The 20,383-nt window shown below is 42.1% G+C and overlaps 2 protein-coding genes across 5 annotated transcripts in view; both read left to right on the top strand.

Moving 5' to 3' along the window:
• The window catches only part of zgc:101569 (probable enoyl-CoA hydratase), a 51,770-nt gene that overhangs the window by 12,863 nt on the left and 18,524 nt on the right, over positions 1-20,383 (top strand). The window contains exons 5-8 of one of the 3 annotated variants that reach the window (XM_003443529.5): positions 5,551-5,700; positions 6,886-7,001; positions 7,159-7,304; positions 10,001-10,063. In XM_003443529.5, coding sequence (XP_003443577.1) covers positions 5,551-5,700; positions 6,886-7,001; positions 7,159-7,266 — 374 coding nt within the window. In that variant the 3' untranslated portion in view covers positions 7,267-7,304; positions 10,001-10,063. Of the gene's footprint in view, positions 1-5,550; positions 5,701-6,885; positions 7,002-7,158; positions 8,089-10,000; positions 10,064-20,383 lie in introns of those variants that run through there. The other 2 variants (XM_013270348.3, XM_013270347.3) reach the window with 2 other exon arrangements.
• Positions 12,138-20,383, top strand: part of bmp6 (bone morphogenetic protein 6) — a 48,376-nt gene continuing 40,130 nt past the window's right edge. Inside the window, exons 1-2 of one of the 2 annotated variants that reach the window (XM_025910155.1) lie at positions 12,138-12,273; positions 12,553-13,081. In XM_025910155.1, coding sequence (XP_025765940.1) covers positions 12,673-13,081 — 409 coding nt within the window. In that variant the 5' untranslated portion in view covers positions 12,138-12,273; positions 12,553-12,672. Of the gene's footprint in view, positions 12,293-12,552; positions 13,082-20,383 lie in introns of both variants that reach the window. The other variant, XM_003443605.5, reaches the window with a different exon arrangement.

Below are 20,383 nucleotides of genomic sequence, written 5' to 3'. Positions count from 1 at the left end.
TCGTCAAATGTCGTCTTTATGGGTGGAAAGAGTTAAAGGTTAAGGGGAAGCTTTTTCCCTGTTAGATCTTATTGTGCACAGTACTTACATGTGATTTCGCCCTTTTCTGAGTTGCTACACCTTCTGCCATTTTCATGGCTCGAGGCCCCATTTACAGCCTTGGTGGTCTTGTGTAATAGCCCTCTGCAAACTAAACAATACGCAGCCCTGGTATTAAATCAGTGGGCTAAACACATGAAATCAAGTTAGCTGTGTGGTGCTCATTTCTGACCCTGCCCAACTCAGTTATTTTCCTCGATTCCCAGTCAGTATTTCAAAGCGAGCTTCCGATTGAAGGTCTTGTCCATTTAGTCTGGAGTTCTCCGGAAATCGTTAATCCACATCAAACTTAATCGCATTACCCTCATGGGAGGCCATTGTAGTGGGTTTTGCTTTGATGTGGTGAGGATGCCAGCAGCACCAGGAGCAAACCAGAATGCCCCAGTGTGTCACGTTTCACACTGTTTTGGGGTTATTAGCAGCTAAAGAATGGTGGGTGTGTTGCCTTATTTCCTTTTCGTGGGACTTGGTACCTAACTCATGCTAACGATGATGAGTTGATGCCTCGAGCTTTAAGAGTGATGGGCCGCCTCTTATTTCTGTATAGTTTGTTTGGAAAACGGGAAATAGGTGCAGAAATGTGTTGAAACGTGGAAGGATACATGGATTCATAGTATTTAAGAAAAAAACCATCTTGAAAGTCGATGTTTATTTGACCAACTTTATTCTTCAACGCAGCCTGAACTCTTTTAGTCAAGCTTTCGTCTCATTTCTTTAAGTAGTGTTAAGGAATCTTTATCCCGGCTTCTTGAAGGACATTCAAAGCTCTTCTTTGGATGTTGGCTGCCTTTTGTTCTGTTCTCTGTCAAGATGATCCCACACTGCTTCAGTAATCTTGAAGTCTGTGCTCTGGGGATGTCAGTCCATGACTGATGTGTTTTACTGTCCAGATATGCTTTTACTGCATTGGCAGTGTGTTTGGGATCACTGTCATGCTGAAAAATGACCTCCGTACATACTGACCCACGATTTGAACCAAAAATTTCAGATTTGGATTCTTCGCTCCATGAGACCTGTTGCCACTAATTTTCAGTCCAGTTCTTGTGTAATTTGAAGACTACAACCTTTTTCCCCCTTTTTCCTTTCCTTAAAAATGGCTTTTTGATAGCCACACCTCCTCCAATGTAATAGCTTGATAGTGCGTAAACAATATTATTGCTGTCAATCTGTGTTGTCTTTGGAATTTCTGTAGATTCAATTAAATAAATGGTAACAAATTATGTGCTTTTACAACAGAGGGTTTGTAACAAAGTGCCTGAAAATACAATTTAAAATTGTATTTTACATTTTTCGTTTAAAATTGGTCCTTTGAGTCTGAGATGTGTAGGCGCAACACTGTTTTCTTATGCTTGATTGATTTTTAGGTCACTATTAACTGAACGAAAAAATTAAAAAAACATTTCTCTTATGATCAGGTACGAAATCCAGACTTTAATACTTTAGTACTGTTAATATAAAACATCGAATAACCTTTAGAAATCCCGGAAACCTATTGCTCAAGATCACTTTAAAAAATGACATCAAAGTCTGGCCCCTTGGAAACAAAATACAAAGAAACGAAGGGTGGCTGAAGATTGTTAAACAGTGCTTTATATTTGTCCTTTTAACGCTTTGAACCAGAGTTATATCTTTTATGAGACGAGAAAAGATATAAAGAGATCGTTAAAGCCGGTGTGCATTTCTGCTAACTGTCATTTTAAGTAATTCATGGTCAATATACAGAAACATCACGAGTTACAAGCGGAAAGATATTTTTATCGCTCTCTAAATGTTGCCTCATGTCATTAGAACACATTCAATGATTACTCAGAATTGCTTTTTCTAAGTAATGTTATGACATTTTTATACAAAACTATGATGACTGGAATGTTCTGTCACATTTCAAAGTCTGCAGTAAGAAGATAAAAGAGCAGATATCATCTGTCCTCTAGACTTTTACATATCAGTCAGATAAGCAGGAAGAGAACTCACTCTTCTGTCTGGTTATTAAACAATAGGCTCTGCTGATTCATTCTTAGCCCTGCTTTGAACAAAAAAGGGAGCTGACTGCTTTTCAAATATCTGGCTCATTATTAAGGACCAAAGATGACAAATCCACATCGTATTTTTTATCTTCAGCATCAGGATCGTTGCTCAAACGTCCCCCCTTCACCACCTTAAAAGAGGATCTCCACCACAGCCAGGCTCTTTCAAGCCAAACATACCTTTTTAGTTAAAAACTGCTTCTGAGCTTCTATTCATGTGGGACAAAGCGCAGGTCTGTCAAACAGGACACATCAGAGACGGGACTATCAGAGAAAGAGGGGTGGAGTGGGGCTGCCAAGGGTGGAGGTGCTGGAGACAGCTGCTGTGGATAAGAAGGGAGATCCTTCCGGTAGCTGATAGCAGCGGTGCCAACAGCAGCACCAAAAGACAGAGACTAGGGGGTCAACCTGCTCTTTATCTGCTCTTCTTTGAGTCGGGCTCTGTCTTCTTCTGGCCTTACTTAAGCTCAGCGTGCTTCTCGACATTTTTCAAACAGTTGTGTGTCTGTGTCACTCCACTGACTTCCTGTTTCTGTCTTTTCCTGCAATCAGAGATGATAACGGTGGGCTTAACAAGCAGCACAATCTTCTAGTTATTTCTCTGTCACTGAGGACTGTAGCAGTGACTCCCAGCGACGGGGTTATTTAACCCAGGGGTTAAATGCAAAGACTGTTAAGGAGCTCATTTAGTTGAAAAGAAATGTATCCAAGTAGACAAAGTAGATATCAACACGCCTTCTCAGTAAAGGACTGTGACTTTTAGATCAAAACAAACTAGGTTTAGGCTGCCACAGTACAACCTGCATTACTCAGAACCTGCATTTCACACACACTCATGCAATGAGGGAAGACTGAAAAAAAACTGAGTGAAATCTCATCTTTGCGGACAGTGTAGAAACCCCCTCCCTCACTCGTCTAATTACAGTCTTCAGCATGTGAGAGCACCATATGTGCCGACTGTCTCAACCTGGATCAGGCCCCTGGATTGGTCGCACATGTATTAGCGCTGGTATTCCGTGTATTCCAGTTTAATTTATTTGAACGACACGGAGAGACAGAGTAGCTCACTGAGTATGAATAGAATCGCATTATTTCCATGACTCTCCGCAGAATGAAAGAGGGGGAGGAAGACAAAAATTGAAAGCTCGCATGATGATTTGGGGTTATGAAAACATGTTCTACACATGTGCTCTCAATAAGAGGCGGTCAAACAGAATCAGTGACTTGGAGGAATTAGGGAGTTGGGATTGTGGTGTGGAGCTTGGGAGAACTGAATGGTACAAAGTGTGCCAGTTGCAGCTGGTGCTCTTTAGAAATTAGGACTGATGCCAGAAGTTTACGGTACCTTGCAGCGTTCCCTCTTATTTTCACCCGATTTCTCTCCGCTGGACGCCGTAATAATGCAAATGTGTCCATTGAGACTAAGAGTAAAGAGGAGTTTTCTTGCACTGATGTAAAGAAAGTCAGTTGTGTTTCATCAGCTGTTTCCACACAACTTGAGCGACTTTTAATGAACATGTTACACACGGCACAGCAGCCTGCATTCACTTTAATCTCGTACAGTTAATTAATATTTATTTAAAGATCTTTTTTTTTTTCAGGAACTTCAGGCTTTATTCCAGACTGCTCATCATTCAAGTATTGTTTGCAAAAGCATGAAGCATTCTTTTTGCAAAAGAATGAAAGGAATAATTTTAAAAATTATCAGATCTCAGTGGGAGAAAATCATGCTGGATATCTACACTAATATGGACTGGGTTATATGTTAGGAATGAAAGGATGACCCATTGTTTTAGGCAAATGAAAATGATGAACCTACAGAGGGCTGAACTCAAAGACATCCATGAAATCAAGGTGAAAAAGTGATGCAGCAGGCTAGTCCATTTTGCCGAAATATTAATTGCAGGAACGGCATCAGATGGGCAGAAACATAAAGAGGTGTTCTCTTGGATTTAGGTCAGGTGAGCGCGGGGGCCACTCAGTGGTATTAATCACTTTCTCCTCCAGGAACTGCCTGCATAATCTCGCCATACGAGGCTGGACATTGTCGTGCACCAGGACCCACTGCACCAGCGTAGAGTCTGAATGGGTCCAAAGATGTCGTTTCGATACTAAAGGCAGTCGGGTGGCATTTCCTACCCTGTAGATGTCTGTGCGTCCCTCAATGGATTTGGCTTGCCAGACTATCACTGACCCACCACCAAACCAGTTGTGCTCAATGATGTTACAGGCAGTATTAACGTTATACACAGCTTCTCCAGACCCTTTCACATCTGTCACATGTGCTCAGGGTGAACCTTCTCACATCTAAGCACAGGGCGCCAGTGATGGACTCTGGTATTCTATGGCAAATGGTAATTGTGCTAGAGGACGTCGGGACGTCAGGCTACCCTCATGAAGTTTGTTTTTGATTTTTTGCTCAGAGATATTGAAACCAGTGGTTTGCTGTCATCTTGTAGCTCTCTGGCAATGTTCATCATGTTCCTTAAAGCACAAAGGAGCAGTAGTGGTCCTGCTGATAGGTTAAGGGCCCTGTTGAGCTTTTCTGACTGTTTTTTCACTAGTTTTGCATTTAGCTAGAGTCAATGTCATTACTGGTGGCACGAGGTGGATATCTGGATCCTACAGAGTTTGCACAGCTAGTCCAGCTCCTCCAGTCCAACTCCCCTAAAAGAGTAGATGCTGATGGGATGGCCCTGCTGATCGGTTAGGACCTGCTACGGCCCTGTCCAGCTCTCCTAGAGTAACTGCCCATCTCCTGGAATCTCCTTCATGCTCTTGAGACTCTGCTGAGGGACAAACCAGAGCAAACCTTCTGGCAATGGCATGTTGGACTGCCTGTGGAACCTCTGTAGGATCCAGGTATCACCTCATGGTATCAGTAGTGACAGTAGCTTAGCCAAAAGCAAAACTAGTTAATAAAAACAGTCACAAAAGAGGGAGGGAGAAAATGTTGGTGGCCTCCACCTGTAAGACCCTTCCTGTTTTAGAGGTCCCTTTGTTGTCCCTCTAGTGCACCTGTTGTTAATTTCATTCACACCAAACCAGCTCAAACTGATTAACAAGCTACTTAACTGACCAATATCCCCAAAGTTTAAATGATTGATGCATACTCGGATTAAAAGGTGTTACTGTGATTTTTTGAGTGGTGTTAGTTATTGGTTAGATTTTGTTTATTTGGTCTAACCTCAGAGAAAATGAAAAGAAACTGTATTTAATGCACTATTTAAAATGTCACAGTAGGAAATGTTTCTTTGATGACACATAAATGGTTTATCAGTTTTCTTCAGACTTATTCAGGAGTAATCAGATGAGTATAACAAGGTGTTATGTACTGTCAAAGTACAAGGAAGCACAGCAGTAGAACTAATGTCTTTCATGCACAGTAGGCTCAGATATATATTTTATATTTAAAATCCTTTTCTAGGTGTTCCCCTGATTGATGGAGGCACAGTGCGCCTCCCACGTCTAATTGGTTTATCAAGAGCACTCGACCTGATTCTGACTGGACGGCCAGTTGGAGCACAAGAGGCTCTCGCATATGGACTGGCCAATAGAGTCGTTCCTGATGGCCAAGGTATGTAAATTGAGTGTTTTAACAACATCATTTTGTGAGTTAGCATGAGATATTAGACCTCAGCATCCCAGCACTGAGTATTTAAAATTATCAAGCACCAAAATGTTGCTAAAAATACTTGAAGTGATTGTTTTTTAACTTTTATTATTTAATCATAAATTTATAAAACAATTCAATTTTGTACAATGCCAAATCACATTAGTCACATCAGTCACCTTGAGGTGCTTTATTGTAAAGGCCTTATAATAATACAGAGAAAACACCAACAACCAAATAACCCCTTATGTGCAAACACTTGGTGACAGCAGGAAGGACAAACCCCCGTTTAACAGGAAGAAACATCCAGCAGAACCAGGCTCAGAGAAGAGGAAACACTGGGGACTCTGGGAAAAGTTCTTGCTTTAAAAGTGATAACAGATACTCAATATTAGATTTTTTTTTAACTTGAATTAAAGCTGTAACTAAAGCTTTAATTACATCTTGATTGACTGATTTAAATCTGATTGTGTTGTTGTACAGAAGCAAAAAGCGACCTTATGGTTCTGTCTTTAACGTACTACATGGATGGAGCTGGGTTAGGTTAAGCAGGCGCTGTGGCTTCAACGCCACACTGGAGCTATAAATCCCCATTAGTGCTGTCTCCTTCCCTTCAAACGGCCGTTTCAGGATTAAGCTACACACACATTTCAATGTGGCATTTCCTGTGTTATATTAATGCATAAAGTCTCTTCTATGCTTAAATCCAAAAAAAGCGTCTCCATGTGGTCTTCATGATTCCCCCTCCTCCATCCTTAGATGGTAGAAGAAGATTAGCTTAATTCTTTTAGGAAACACTTCTTCCCACAATTGCCTCTCCGAAGGACGATCACTTAGCTGAAGTTTAACATCAGAGGAAAGCGAAGAAGTAGCACTTCATCATGCAGAGAGGCAGATCAGAGTGTGCCATCATGAGGTGTAGTTTTTTTTCCAAATGACTGATCTGGATGTGTTCCAGTGCTTTTATGTGGGTGAGGAGGCAAAGTGACGCGAAGGCCCAGTGGCAGCATTAAGACACATTGAAATGCGGTACGTTAGGGGTCTTTGTGTATTCTCTGTGTTGGGAATGAACACGTTTCCTAACATATGGATACTGCACATCCTCTATTTGTTTTCATTTTGTTGACTGAGTTCATATTGCAACCACAGCTTTACAGGCGGCGCTGGATCTAGCAGAGCAGATCAGCTCCTTCCCTCAGCAGTGTCTGCGAGCCGACCGTGCTTCAGCCATGTACGGCTGCTACGACGCTCCATCTTTCACACAGGTAGGCAGATCCACAGGTCCAAATCCATATTTACACATTTTGATGGGGTAATAGCTTAAAATGAGTTCACGGTTGTTAATGGTTGAAGGGTTGTAGTATAAAGGATTAAAATGCCCTTATGTAAATACATGTACATTTTCTTTGTTGTCTTGTCCAGGCCATGCAGTATGAAATCGACCATGGGATTCCTGTCATCCAAGAAGAAGCTGTTGCCGGGGCACTCAAATTTACTTCTGGAGTAGGAAGAGGAGGAAAGTTCTCCTAGGATTTAGCTTGCACTAACCTTATGAAGTGTGACTTCAGGTGATCCAACACATCCTGCTGCACACTTTCAAACTTTTGTCCACAAGTTGAAAGTAGTTTTTTTTATGTCTGTACTCACTTCCTATCTGCTTTAAAAGCAATTACATTTACAGTGAAATCCAATAATTAAGCTCAATTTCAAAGAAATCAACTAATGATAATATCTTTCTACCACTAATATCGCCTTTTGGTTTAAAATTTAGTATGATGTGAGTTGCACTTGTGAGCAGCTCAGTAGAGCGGTGGCTGTCAACAAGTTTTTGAAAATTACTGCACTGTCTCCAGACATAATTTTAGAGTTGGTGTTAGTAATTTGAAATACACAAAGTGCACATGCTGCACGGCCCACTTTCTCCCTCAGTGATGTTTTCAGATGTTTATGAGGGGACTTTGACTTTCATTTCTCAATGTAAAACACACCTATCCCCTAAACTAAATTCAAAGATGTCATATGAAAGCAACATATAATGTTTACTTTTAATAAAATGAGAGCTTCCCTGATTTTCTCAGTTGTCTCTGACACCCTGTGGACTGATTTCTACGTAAAGGACAAATTCGCAACCATCTGGCAACCAAAATATGAATATATGACCCTGACTCTTTGGCAAATGGTTGCTGGAGATTGATGGCGGTCGCTGGGAATTCAGTTGTCCCAAGCACACAGGCCTAGAGACCAGTCAGTGAGCCTCTGAGAACCACTCATCGCTGGGAAAAAACATGTTAGCTGAAGCGCAGAGGGACAACTTTTGCTTTGAAGGCAAATGTTCTCTGTTTCAAGTGTGTATCGCACTTTTTCTACTACTTGGCGAGATCTTAACTAGTGTACTTTGCTATTTATAGACAAGTTTGCATCTTCTATGCACTCTATAGGCGACTGTGGAAAATTTGCTAGTAACTAAAGCAATCATGAGGTTTTTTACACAGCACCTTCTTTGTGACCAATTACATCTAGAAACCTCCAGGAACCACTGGACAACCACATTTTTGTGGCGAATATGCATTTTCCCCACACATTGAATGTTTTTTCTCAGTATGTATTATTGTAGGGTCTACCTTACAATATAAAGCGCCTTGAGGGGACTGTTGTTGTGATTTGGTGCTATATAAATAAAATTGAATTGAATTGAATGTGGCAGATGACTCTTGAGAAATTAGGAACATGACTTTTAGCATGCAGATCATCTTTACTGTTTGTGCCACTGCTGGAGAGTCATGTGACCACAAAATGACTCCAACTCAAAAAACTAACAAGATGTCGAAAGCAGCAAACCTGCAGGAGCTCGCAGTTGCTCCTTCGACTGAAGAAACACTTGATAACTGGGTTAAGGTGTCTGCTTGCATGTGTGTGGGTGCGTGTGTGGTTTAGCAACTGTAGCAATACAATTACTGCAGAAAATTTAGCGCTTATTATCAGGTCTGTGCCAGGTGGAAGCATTCCTGTGGCTTTGGCGCATACTTCCCCTTAATTTAGCATGTTGGAGATTCTTGAGAAAAAAAACCCAACTTGGTTCTCTCTGCATGAAAGTTTGTGTGAACTCCTCAGTGACCTCTTAAATAAAAATGTCTCATGGGAAGATTTAAAGGAGTATATAGATGTGTGTGTGCGTGTGTGTGTGTGCGAGAGTAAAATAGAGACAGACAGACAAAGACCTCATTAGGTCTAGGAGGTGTCCTGTCTAGACAGTGTGATGACAGGACACAGAACTTCTGTTTAATGTTTCCTCCTCCCTCTGCTTCCAATTCACCCAGCATGCACACATATCACCTGCGCTGCCTCGGGGAATGCACACACACACCCTCACACCCTCACATACACACACAACAGGCTATGTCGAGGGATATCTTTTCATATTATTTTAAAGCAAATGTCTGCCTGTGCGGCTTGTTATGCTGGTTGCTATGAAAGCTCTACGAAAGACAAGAAGAGCTCTGAATTGTTTTTGGTGAGCAGGGTAGTGTTTGTTTATTGAGACACACCATGAAGACTTTAAATCATGGACTTCATGGTGTTGCCATCGGCTGATTCATACTCAAAAATGAACCCTTTCCTTTTATGCTTTTATCCCGACTCTTTCCCTGTTTCTCTGTTTAGCGCTCGAGCCAAAAAAGCATCTTTAAAAAAAACTGAAAGGAAAAAAGTCACCATTCACAAAATCCTTCCCAGTGAAAGGGTTACTTTTATGTGTGTCTGTGTGCTCAAACTTGGCTTAACCCACAGCCTGTGTTATAAATCAGGACTTAGCTCCAGCTCAAATAAATGGGATCTTGGATTCCAAGAAAAACTGAAAAAAGCTGATAAATGACGTCCGCGGGACAGCTGGTTCTCCGTCAGCGCAGCACAGCATCTTTAGCCCTGCTTCTGTTATTTCAGAGATGGATCAGTTTGCATTTCAAAACACATAATTTTATGTGTGACAAGTCTTTCTGGATTATTTTCATGTTGAGTAGGCGGGATAAATGTTTTCAACTATTTCAAATCAGGAGAACTGTGTAGAATGAATAAAGCGAACAGACAATGACATTTGAAAAACACACGCCCTTCCCCAATATTAGGTTTTCTTTCAGCTGTATGGGATTGATGGTGCGGTATTTAGTCTGGAAGCTCCCCAGCAGTAGATGTGTGAGTGTATGTGTCTGTTTGTGTGGTGGTGGTGGTATGTGTAGCTTTGATGCTGGATCTCACTCTTCACATACAGATTAGATAAGCTCTGGCAGCAGCAGTAGCAGAGACTCAGAACGATATGGACACCTTTGGACCTTATCACCCGGTCCATCACAGACTGAAGGGACCAGGAAGACATAACACAGGTTAGGGGGAATGGAGAGAGGGCAGGAAAAGACAGAAGAGGGGGGAATAAGAATTTTAGAGAATTCCTTTTCCGTTTCTGGAGCACGTTTAGCCGAGTTCTGTTAGGCCGGATCTGAAATACCACAGCAACATATTATTTAGTACACTAAAATAGCATGTGAGATTTTTTTTTTTTTTAGTACATCCAAATGCATGAGGTCCAGGCTATTTTCAATGGAATATTAGAGACTATAAAAGCACTAAACACTACAGCAGCACATTGCAGTGCATTTGTGACACATATAGGAGACATAGGTGGCTGAGGTATAATGTTAAGCACTATATTTTATAGGGTTTAAATGTATGGCTTCGTTTCACAGTTTTAAAATTGCTTTATCGATTCATCTGAAGTGAGGAAGTGAAATAATGTGCCAGAAAAGAAGCATACCTACTATTATTTACAAAAAACCTAAATAATAGAGAACAGGTGAGTGTATTTGTGTATAGTATGGCACTTAAAAAAAACTTTTAAGTAATTAGTGACCAATATCGTTCAAATCACAACAAATACTGTGTCTTTGAACACTTTTGATTTGAATTTTGACTTGAATTTCAGGGGGGTTAAATTGCAAAGGTTCACCTCTAAGAACAAACTCTTAGCTGTGACCGTGGGCAGCTGTTGTTTCATCATCATTTCATTTACAAAAGAGCCTACAGAGCTGAGTGAGAGCTATCATTAAGTTACTGTCCTATGAGGAGCAGGGAGCTGACCATGCATGCTTAGTAAATACAGAAATGTAGGTCAAAAAGTGGAAAGTTAAAGTTTATTAGACTGATTTAAAAAAAAAAAAAAAAAAAAAAAAAGAGGAACAGCTGATGACCCAAAGCATAACCTTAGGATGTCTTGGGTTATAAGGAATGATTTAACAAATACATGCAGGTGAAAAGGTGCAACACTCATCATGGTGGAGTCAGGTGAGTCTGTTACCTGCAAGTTGAGGGCTGAATAGGAAGACTTGGGTGGCTGTAACCCCAAGTTGCTCTCTGGAGCATGTTTGAATGCCTGTGAATGTTAGATAGAAAGCCCCTTGAAAGAAAGAGCATAGATTGGGAATGGATGGGTGTGAATGGGTGAATGAGGTAAGTATGAGCGAGGAGAAGAGTGCTCAGAGTAGAAAAGCGCGATATAAGAACCAGTCCATTTAGATCCAGCTGCGGGGAAGTGTGTGGGTTTGCACAGCCAGTGTTAAATATTCAGATGTTCATTAAATCTGTGTTTATTCATGCAAATATTTCCGAACCCTTTAATTCTGGACTCTGTGCTGTTTAAAAATCCCGTGTCTGCCACGCAGATCCTTCTATTTTGCTGTAAACCCACTCGAAGCTGAGACTGGGAACTAAATATTTACTTTATTGTTTTAGTTCGAAATGAATGTACGACCGCAGACTGTACAAAGAAGCAAAAGAAAAAAAAGTTAAAATTCTTACGTCAGGACTTTGTTTTCCAAGGGTCATCTCGGCCAAATTACCCATTGCGCAATTTGTTCGTGTTATTTCCAGCGGCGGTAACAGGAAGGTGCGGGCTCTTCTCGCTTGTAGCTGCTGTGAGCGCTTTACTTGCTGTTTCAGACTCCATCGTCAGGGGTCGTGCCTCAACAGGACAACGTGTAAATGTGTGACCCCTGCTTTAGCACATTTACTGATTCAAGCTTCCGCAGCGCAACTCTTCAAACCTCGTTAAAAACAGATCATTTTAGAATATCGGGTGCTCCGATCAGAAGTGTGAGATAGACCCCAGCAGTCTTATTTATTACACGTAGAAGTATAACGCAGAAGCAGAGTTTCCGTCAAATCCTGACACGGAAAGTGTAAAATAACGAGCGCATCTCGTGCTTCACAAACCTGGCAGCTTTATTAAAACAAACACCCTGTAAATAAAATCTGGAAATACAATGTTAGGTCGTGTTTGCAGCCTAAAAAGAGCTCCACCTCTGGCTGAGAGCGCACAGAGTGGGCGGTTAAAGCGCTGAACACGTCCGTGCGCACGCATATTATGGACTGCAACCTGCTGATTCCTGTTAGACTCTGACACTCCGCCTGTGGGAGTAGGTGACTGTCGCTGAGAGCGCTTCGAACAGTTTAAGGACCCAGTGCGCAGCTTTGGGAAAGCCATAAATCCAGGCGAGTAGATAAATCCGCTGTAAGTAACATGGCTTCTGTCAGAGGAGTTCTTCTTCTTCTTCTGGTAAATGTGACATCAGACGGTGTCTGTTGACCGACTTACCGGAGCGCTCAGAATTAAGTTTCACATGGTGCACTTTATCTTGAAGGAGCCAAGCGCGCTACGGCGATCAGAAATGAAAGCTGGGCCGATACTATTATGCGCATTTTGCTTTGGCGAGTCTTTTAAATGGCTTGATACACGATTCTTTTTTTCTTTTTGATCTTTGGTTGCCACAGATCACAACCCGCTCGGACGGACTTTGGTTACCATTACGCGCATTTTTACTTTCGGATAGGCGACTGAAGCTCCAAGCCAGCCACTCTTGGGACTCCGGAGAGCCACCGCGGGACAACACGATGACCATCCGCTGGCTTGCCTTGGTCGGATTGTGGTGGAGCGCTTATTACTGCATGTTCACAGTCGCGGGGAGTAATTATTCACTGGATGGAAATAACGAGGTTCAAGCAGGTTTCACCCACCGGCGGCTGAGGACGCACGAGAAGAGGGAGATGCAGAAGGAGATCCTGTCCATCCTGGGGCTGCCGCACAGACCGAGACCGCATTTGTCAAACGGAAAATACAACTCCGCTCCGCTTTTCATGCTGGACTTATACAACACTATATCCAGCGAGGAGAAGAGCCAAGTGGAAAGCAGGCTGGAGCGATATCAGGCCATGCGGACGACCCAGAGCCCTCCCCTGGCCACATATCAAGAAACTGCCTTTCTAAATGATGCAGACATGGTGATGAGCTTCGTTAATTTAGGTAAGTTATTAAAACAGAACAAAACTTTTTGATCTGTGTTTTTTTTTCTCTGTGCGTAATTACGATTGTGTAAGGTCTATTTTATATGAGACCGAACAGGTGTTTTATACAAGCAAGTGAAACGAGAGTGCCTGGGCAGACCGGAGGATAATTAGACAAAATGACAAAACTTAGCGAATAGGAATTTCATTCTAAAAAAGTAAAATATAAAATAAAGGGTCATAACTTGGCTCTTTTTAGCTCATCTACTTTAAACTTTGGGGTTACAGCTCTCGACACAGCACGACACACAAAGCAGACACACAATTACGCACTTTTAGCGCCGGATAATGAACGAACCCATTGTGCAAACCACAGGGAGAGCAAATAACAAACTCATCTACTGTGCGGTTTGAGGAAAAACTGACGAGGTTCGTATTGTTTCTGAGTAATTTATTGTTACACGTCCTCTCCCTCCGCGTAAATTCGCCCTCCTCAGCTCATTTATAGGACCGAAATTCTGTGGTCAAGTCTTGCTGTGCAATCTACGCCATGATTTATGTCTTCTCGGGAAAAATAAACCTCGTATTCTCAGCAAACCATCAACCACCACCGCTGGTATACACACACACATATATATATATATATGTGTGTCTGTATGTGTATATTATATATATATATATATATATAAAAGGCTATTCTTGCCGTTGACCTCCGTTACAGCGAGTTGCGGTTTCTGTGCGTAAATCGCGTCGCGTTGTTTGTGTTTCCCAAGCAGCTTTGTCTTTAATTAGCTCGAGTGATGATAAAGAGGAACACTTTAATCATAACGAGTTTGGGACATAAAAGCTCAAAGCCCTTCCTTCCATTAGGAGCTGTAGTGTTTACTGGAAGACTCTAAACAGAGCGCCTCAAGATAAACAGACGCGCTGCCAGAGTCAGGCGCTGGTGGAGAAGGAGGCTTAAATCCAGATTGATTGTCTTTTTTGGGGGGGGGGACTCGGTGCATTGTCATGATCTGGCTAGGAGAGCAGTGGGACCATATCACTGCTGAGGAATGTAGTCTTATGGCTACACCTCCCCCTCCTCACTCAAACTTTTTTTTAAAATAAATATTCCTGTAAATATTTTTTACCCCTCACCTTTCCAAACCATTTAACAGTCACTCAATACCGCAAACGAAGAAGTGAATTAGGTTGGAGTGACTGAAGTAGAGCACTATTCTCTACTTATTGTACCTCTGAGGATTGGTGTTGCAATTTTGTAGTGATGAAAACCAGATATTCAGACAGGAGGAGGCCGTCGTTTTGGTTTCATATATCGGAGCCCCTCTTGTTGGCTTCTGTGGGGGGAATGTGATGGCGCGGTGTTTGTGCGTCTGTGGCTTTGGTGTTCCTTTGCTGTGCGAGTGTTCGGTTTATACACCCGTGTTGTTGCACATCTGGCTCTCCACTTTGATTAATCATGTCCTGTCCATCCTTTGACGATTCCCTCAGATTTCTGCGGTGACCAGGGGATTAGGTTGCCATCTCCTCCAGCCGTACACAGAGTCCTAACCGCCCTGGAGGAGGGATGGCTTCCTCCCTGAATGTGATTGTAATTAATGTTGGACAGGCCAAGGCTTTCCATCTGCTTTGCAAATAAGGCCTTGCACGACTACCGTGTGTCGTCGCCATCCGATTAGTTTTTAATGTGTCTTTTTTTGGGGTTTTTTGGTCGATTGGAGCCATTTGTGTGGTGGATTCTCTTTTAGAAAACTATAGTAGAAAGAAACACTTCTGGGTGGTCCTTTTGTGTGTGTATTTCAAAAGTAGCCCCAGAAATCTGGATATCATGTGTGGCCTGAGTAAAACTACAAATTGGAATCAAGGTTAATGAGAGAAAGAAAAGCGGAGAAGTCAAACAATCTGTCTGAAAGGATTTGAAAATGACAGATTAACAGACGCGGGTTCAGCCGAGCTCCTTCATCTGACAAATATTGGTAAGTGAAACACACTGTAGCAAGATCGTCGGTCAAATTAAAGAAGATGACATGTGGTTTACACGGGTCACGTAGTTTTCAAAGTGGATTCACCTGTTTTGAAACCAGCCATGTGTGCAGATGTAGGAATCACAGAGGTGAAAGCGACCCGTAGCAAACAAAACAATGACAGTGATTTAAACTTGGATCTGAGCTGATGTCTTTCACAGCCAACCGTGGCAGCAGCACAGATAGATGTCTCATTCTCAGAGTGTATTCTCCCGGGGGCACAGACAGATTTAAGAGCCCCAGCGTTACATTCGTTCTCAAATGCGCTCTCTGCAAACCATATGCGTCCTCACACCCCCACCTCTGCGTGATTCATGTACACTTTGTGTTTGGTCGTCCATTCTCCCATGCCTTCATCACTTGTTCAGAATGACCCACTGAAAAAAAAAAGAAGAAAAAAAGATGTGGAAAACTTTAAATTGGGGGGGAAGGAGGAAGCAGAAGCACATTTTCCAGCTGCTTTTTCATCTTCATTCCTAGAGGAGCGCGTTCATCACTGTTTGCCTTGTGGACGTTCTGCTTTTCCACCGGGGTGGAGTGAAGCGACACTGTGTGCCGTGTGACTCACCCTGTGCGACACTCTGCAGCTCTGGACACGTCCTGATGCACAGCGAGGTCCACAGGTGACGGTCGCTCTGAACAACAGGGGTCGAGGGTTGTTAGAAGCACTTGTTTCACGTGTGAAAGCAAGCACTTCTAATCCTTTACTGGCAAAAACTTTGTACATCCTTTAGTGTACAAAGCCATGTTTTCCACATTCACATTTGCAGTGACCTATTAGAACTATTAATATTTAGTGGGGGGAAAAAGATGACCTGCTGGACTCCTCTGTAAATCTCTCACAAGGTAGTATATTGTGGAGTAAGTGACCAGTATTGGTAAAGCTGCATTCCAGTGGAAAACAAATACAAGAGGTCATTGCTCACTCAATTAATGAGCGGTGACATATTGCTGAGCAAATACCCAAAGCCGCAGTGACGGTTATAATAGTCAGCAGGGGAAAATTTGCTATTCCTATCAGGTTTGATTTTTAGCGGTCAGGCTGTTTCCTGGTGGTTATGGCGAGTGAGAGATGCATAGAAATGCCTTTGGTTTCATGGGTCGCCGAGCAGGAACGACAAATGTTGTTCCTGTGTCATCTGCATTTAACTGTGATGTGTTTGTGGCCGACAGACAGACAGGCAGGCAGGCAGGTGCGGAGGTCTCTCTAAAGCTTGGCATAGCTCTGCAGGGCTTCTGTTTGTCTGCTGGGAGGCACCGAGGGGAAGGTCCCATAATAATCCTGGAAAACCCCGCCAGGGATTTTAAACATTGTTTGACTTTTTCTAGAGTTCTAAATACCCTCTGATGCTTTGGAGGTGAGATGAAACCTGTCCTCGTAGCTACTTTTTCTTCTAAGGCCCAATTTGCTCTTGTTTTCTCAGGATGCAGTGCATCCAGATAAGATTCATTTACATTTAGTCACGGGCTGCTTCATCAAGCAGATCCCAAATCTGATTTTTGTGGTTAGATTTGGAAGCACAGAGGATTATGTGTGCGTCTCGGGGGAAGATTTTTCACCGTCTGGCTAATGTGCAGTTGAAACCGCCTCTTAAAAATCTGCCCTTAATACTTCTTGTTTGTATCTACACTTACCTTTGACACATTTATGCTCACCGATCCATTCTATACAAGATGTGAGAGAGAATAGGCAGGCTTAATAGTGCCGTCTGTTCATTCTAGTTGAAACAACAGCTTATCTAGAAAACCCACAATCAAAGATGAGAGTTGGCCATAACCTTGAAGGAGGGATGGGATTTAATCTTAAAATCTGAGTAATAAATTGTCCAACTTATATTTTTATCAGGGTTCAGATAGATTTTTTTATATGTAATGTGGAGAGCAGCTATTTCGATACACAGACTGCTCATCGGTATAGCAGAACTTAGAAAAAAGTACACATCAGATCTTCATCTTGGAAAAAACACATGCAGCTTTTGGTAGACTGCCTCTCTAACACTCTCTGGAGGAGGTTTGAAAACAAACAAACAAACAGGACATCTTGATTTAATCTTGGTTGCATTTAAACTTGGCATTTTTCCCGGTGTCCAGAAAGCAAAACTGCACGTCTTTCCCTCAAAGCTCAAATGTAATCAAATTGTTTTATGCTTTCTCCCACCTGTCTGTCATCGCTTCTACCCTCATTTTCTCTTTTTCCCTGTCCTTTCAGTCTCTGCACACCTCATTGCATGGCTATACCTGAGCTGTCACTAAGCAAACAGCCAAGCGTTCAACCTACCTACCTCCCACACTTTAAAGGCAAACAAGGCAGAAAGCTTTAAGAAGTGGGTTTTTGGGAGATTAGCCGGGTTCAGACAGCCCTGGGCTTATACTCAAATGAAGTGCCCTTATTAAATGCCTGTTTTCCTTGTCTTATGATGCCTGGCTGCGTTTCTCCGTGCCTAAGCCCAGGTAAGCCACTTCCTCTGCAGCAGTACGTGTCCCAGAGCTCCAGCATGATCAAATAATTAGCTGGCTTCGATCAAAGAGTCGATTGTTTAAGGCAAGGACTGTAGCTTTGGAAAATTTTCACTAAATTGTCTTGAAACACTTCCTGCAAAGCCAAAGGGACCAGAACAGAGGACCACCCATCACTTTTCTTCAACTTTGAGAACCTCGTAAACAGTATTAGCCAGAAGTTAAACGAGGAATTCAAGATATGCTAGAGTGGAATAAAAGCTCTTTTCTGAAACATAAACTTGGCAGTGAAGGCCTTCCTTCAACGGTGAGAAAAATTACATAGTACAAACCTCTGTGTTTGTTTTCATCTGTTTACAGTATCAGATATTTCACTGCCGCAACAAATTCACTTGAACTTGCCATGATGTTCAAGAATGGCCCAAGATATACAAATAATTCTGCTTATTGAGTTTCAGGGTTTCAGCGTGCTTCCTTTTTCTCATGTTTGGATTGAGTTGGTTGTTGAGCGCTCTGGCAAAACATACAGCTGCCTCAAGAAACAAACAGGGTTGATGGGGGAAACATGTCTGGTTAACGAGATTATGTCTTTTCCAGTCAGGCTTCATAAAAAAAAATAAGGCTGTCATAAAAAGATGGAGTGTTACAGGACAACTCTGTTGAACGTCCTAGGAGAACATTTGTGCACATTACAGTGCTGATGAGTGCGTCTCCTGACTGTATTGTGCTCGGTAAGAGGACGTACACACACAATCTCACACACACTCCTCCACCCCTCGATAATATCGCTCCCTCTCACGGCATAACTCTCAGGCTTGAAGAGATGGCAGCTGAGATTTGGGGCTCCCTTACACCTCTTCCCATGTTCCTGCTTTCCCCTCTGCCTCCCATCCATTTTCACGTCTTCATTGGGCATTCCACTTCGGAGCGATAGAGGCGTGGGATGACGGAGTGTGACGAGATAAGGAGGTGAGGTGCAGCGCACTCCCTGCTGGTAACGATCTATCGAAATGAGCCGATAACCCTGGCGGAACATCTGATTAGGACTCGCTGCTCCCATTTATCACCTCTGCGTGCAGGCATGGAGGAATTTGTTCTGTTTGCTCTGCTGTGCTTAAAAGAAAGTGACGCCAAGCTCCGCTCGCATCTCTCACATCTGCGATTCCTCTCCATCTGTCTTTGCGTGTCACTTTTCAACTGGTTCGTGGTATCTCACGGGGTTTGCGATGCGAGGAGAACGCTGTATTTAAAACCCCGGAGAGAAAACACATTCACTTTCGTTGCCTCCTGCCTTTTTTTTTGTGCACATTTTTTAACTCCTGCATCGCTCTCCCGAGGGGGGCTTTAAAACTGTCAGGCTTTGTGTCATGTTTAAGTGTCTACGAGGAGGAGATCATTAACCAGGTATCAGGGTTTTGTGCTTGTGTAAGGCTGAGTTTGTATGTGTGAAGAGTGCAAACATGAAAGAGACTGACAAAAGAAAGAGGTGAAGATGCAAGAACACGTTTCACTTTGGGGAAATGCATGAATCAAAACAATTTCCCCAAGTTTGTAGCTACAAATAAAATAAAAGGAGAAGGGGAAGAAATGGCATCCAAGGGTTAGGGCTGTGCCTTCAGCTCAAAAATAATGTAAAACATTTAATTCTATTGAATTAGTCAATCTTCCCTCCTTAAATCAGTCCCTCACCAATATAGTTCACATCTACACATGCACTTGTGTGTAGTAAGAACTGGCTGGTTGGTTTTTTCCTGCTGAAATCCCAACTCAGCATGTCCTTTTGTGCCCAGTAATCTCCATCATTATCATAATGACGCCATCATTTACCCCGTCAGAGAGACTCATTCTTGGCTGACAGGAATGGCGTAAATGGTGACGGTAAACGTTCCTGGTGTCACATTTTTCTGTGAATCCACCGGGAAGCAAGGATGTATCTCCGATCAATTTAAAAAACTGGAACAAGGAAAGGAACAAAAAGAAGAAAGGGACACCCAGAGGCTGCTTGCATGCTAGGGCCATTATAAGGAGTGCATAAATGCATTCATTATTGCTCATTTATTCCACAATAAATTGCTTTTCACTGATATTTTAAAAATGAGGACAAAAGAGATGTCAGTGCAAGTGAAGGACGCCATCATTAGGTTGGGAAAAAAAATAACGTATCAGAGAGGAGGCAAAAACTTTATAAGTGTGTCCAGATCAGCATCAGACCTTATTCATTCTTAAAAAGATGCAATACAATTTACCAGCTCCACATCCTGATGTTGTACAGACACTACAGAAATTGCATCAAATTATGGACCTATCATGTCTTAGTCTTTGCACGTGTGCATTTTTGATTGATTTGATCATTTTAAGTTTTTAAGACACACTGACATCATTTCCAGCCCAAACCAGTTTAGCCCAATCAAGCATATGTCAAAAGCCACTGAATGGACTTTATTTGGACATTCGTGAATGCAAAAAATAGACTATAAATAAATAAAACAAAATAAATAATAATTATAATTATTTTCTTCTTTTAGCTTGATATTGATTTGTTCAGACATTTAAAAAAAATAGCACCAGTCTATGAGGCTACCTCCACCGTGCCTAGCAGGTTTTGCTGTTGGTGTGCAGGAAGCTGTGGTTTCTTCATGATGGTTTTCCATTAACACCAGTCTCTTTAGATCTTGTTCTTACAATGGACACGTTAACAAGAAGTTTAGCACCTTTTAAGATATTTTTTATTTTGTTTTGCTGATGCTCACGGTCTCTTCTTTTGTTTGTTTATTTTAGAATAGTGTGCAGTGCTTTAGCAGTCCTCTTTAAGTCCAGTAAAGTCCTCTGTAATTGAC

The sequence above is a fragment of the Oreochromis niloticus genome, linkage group LG9, assembly GCF_001858045.2.
Source record: "Oreochromis niloticus isolate F11D_XX linkage group LG9, O_niloticus_UMD_NMBU, whole genome shotgun sequence".
Lineage (NCBI taxonomy): Eukaryota > Metazoa > Chordata > Actinopteri > Cichliformes > Cichlidae > Oreochromis > Oreochromis niloticus.
Note: the sequence above shows the minus strand (reverse complement) of the source record. Positions and strands in the feature narration are given on the sequence as shown.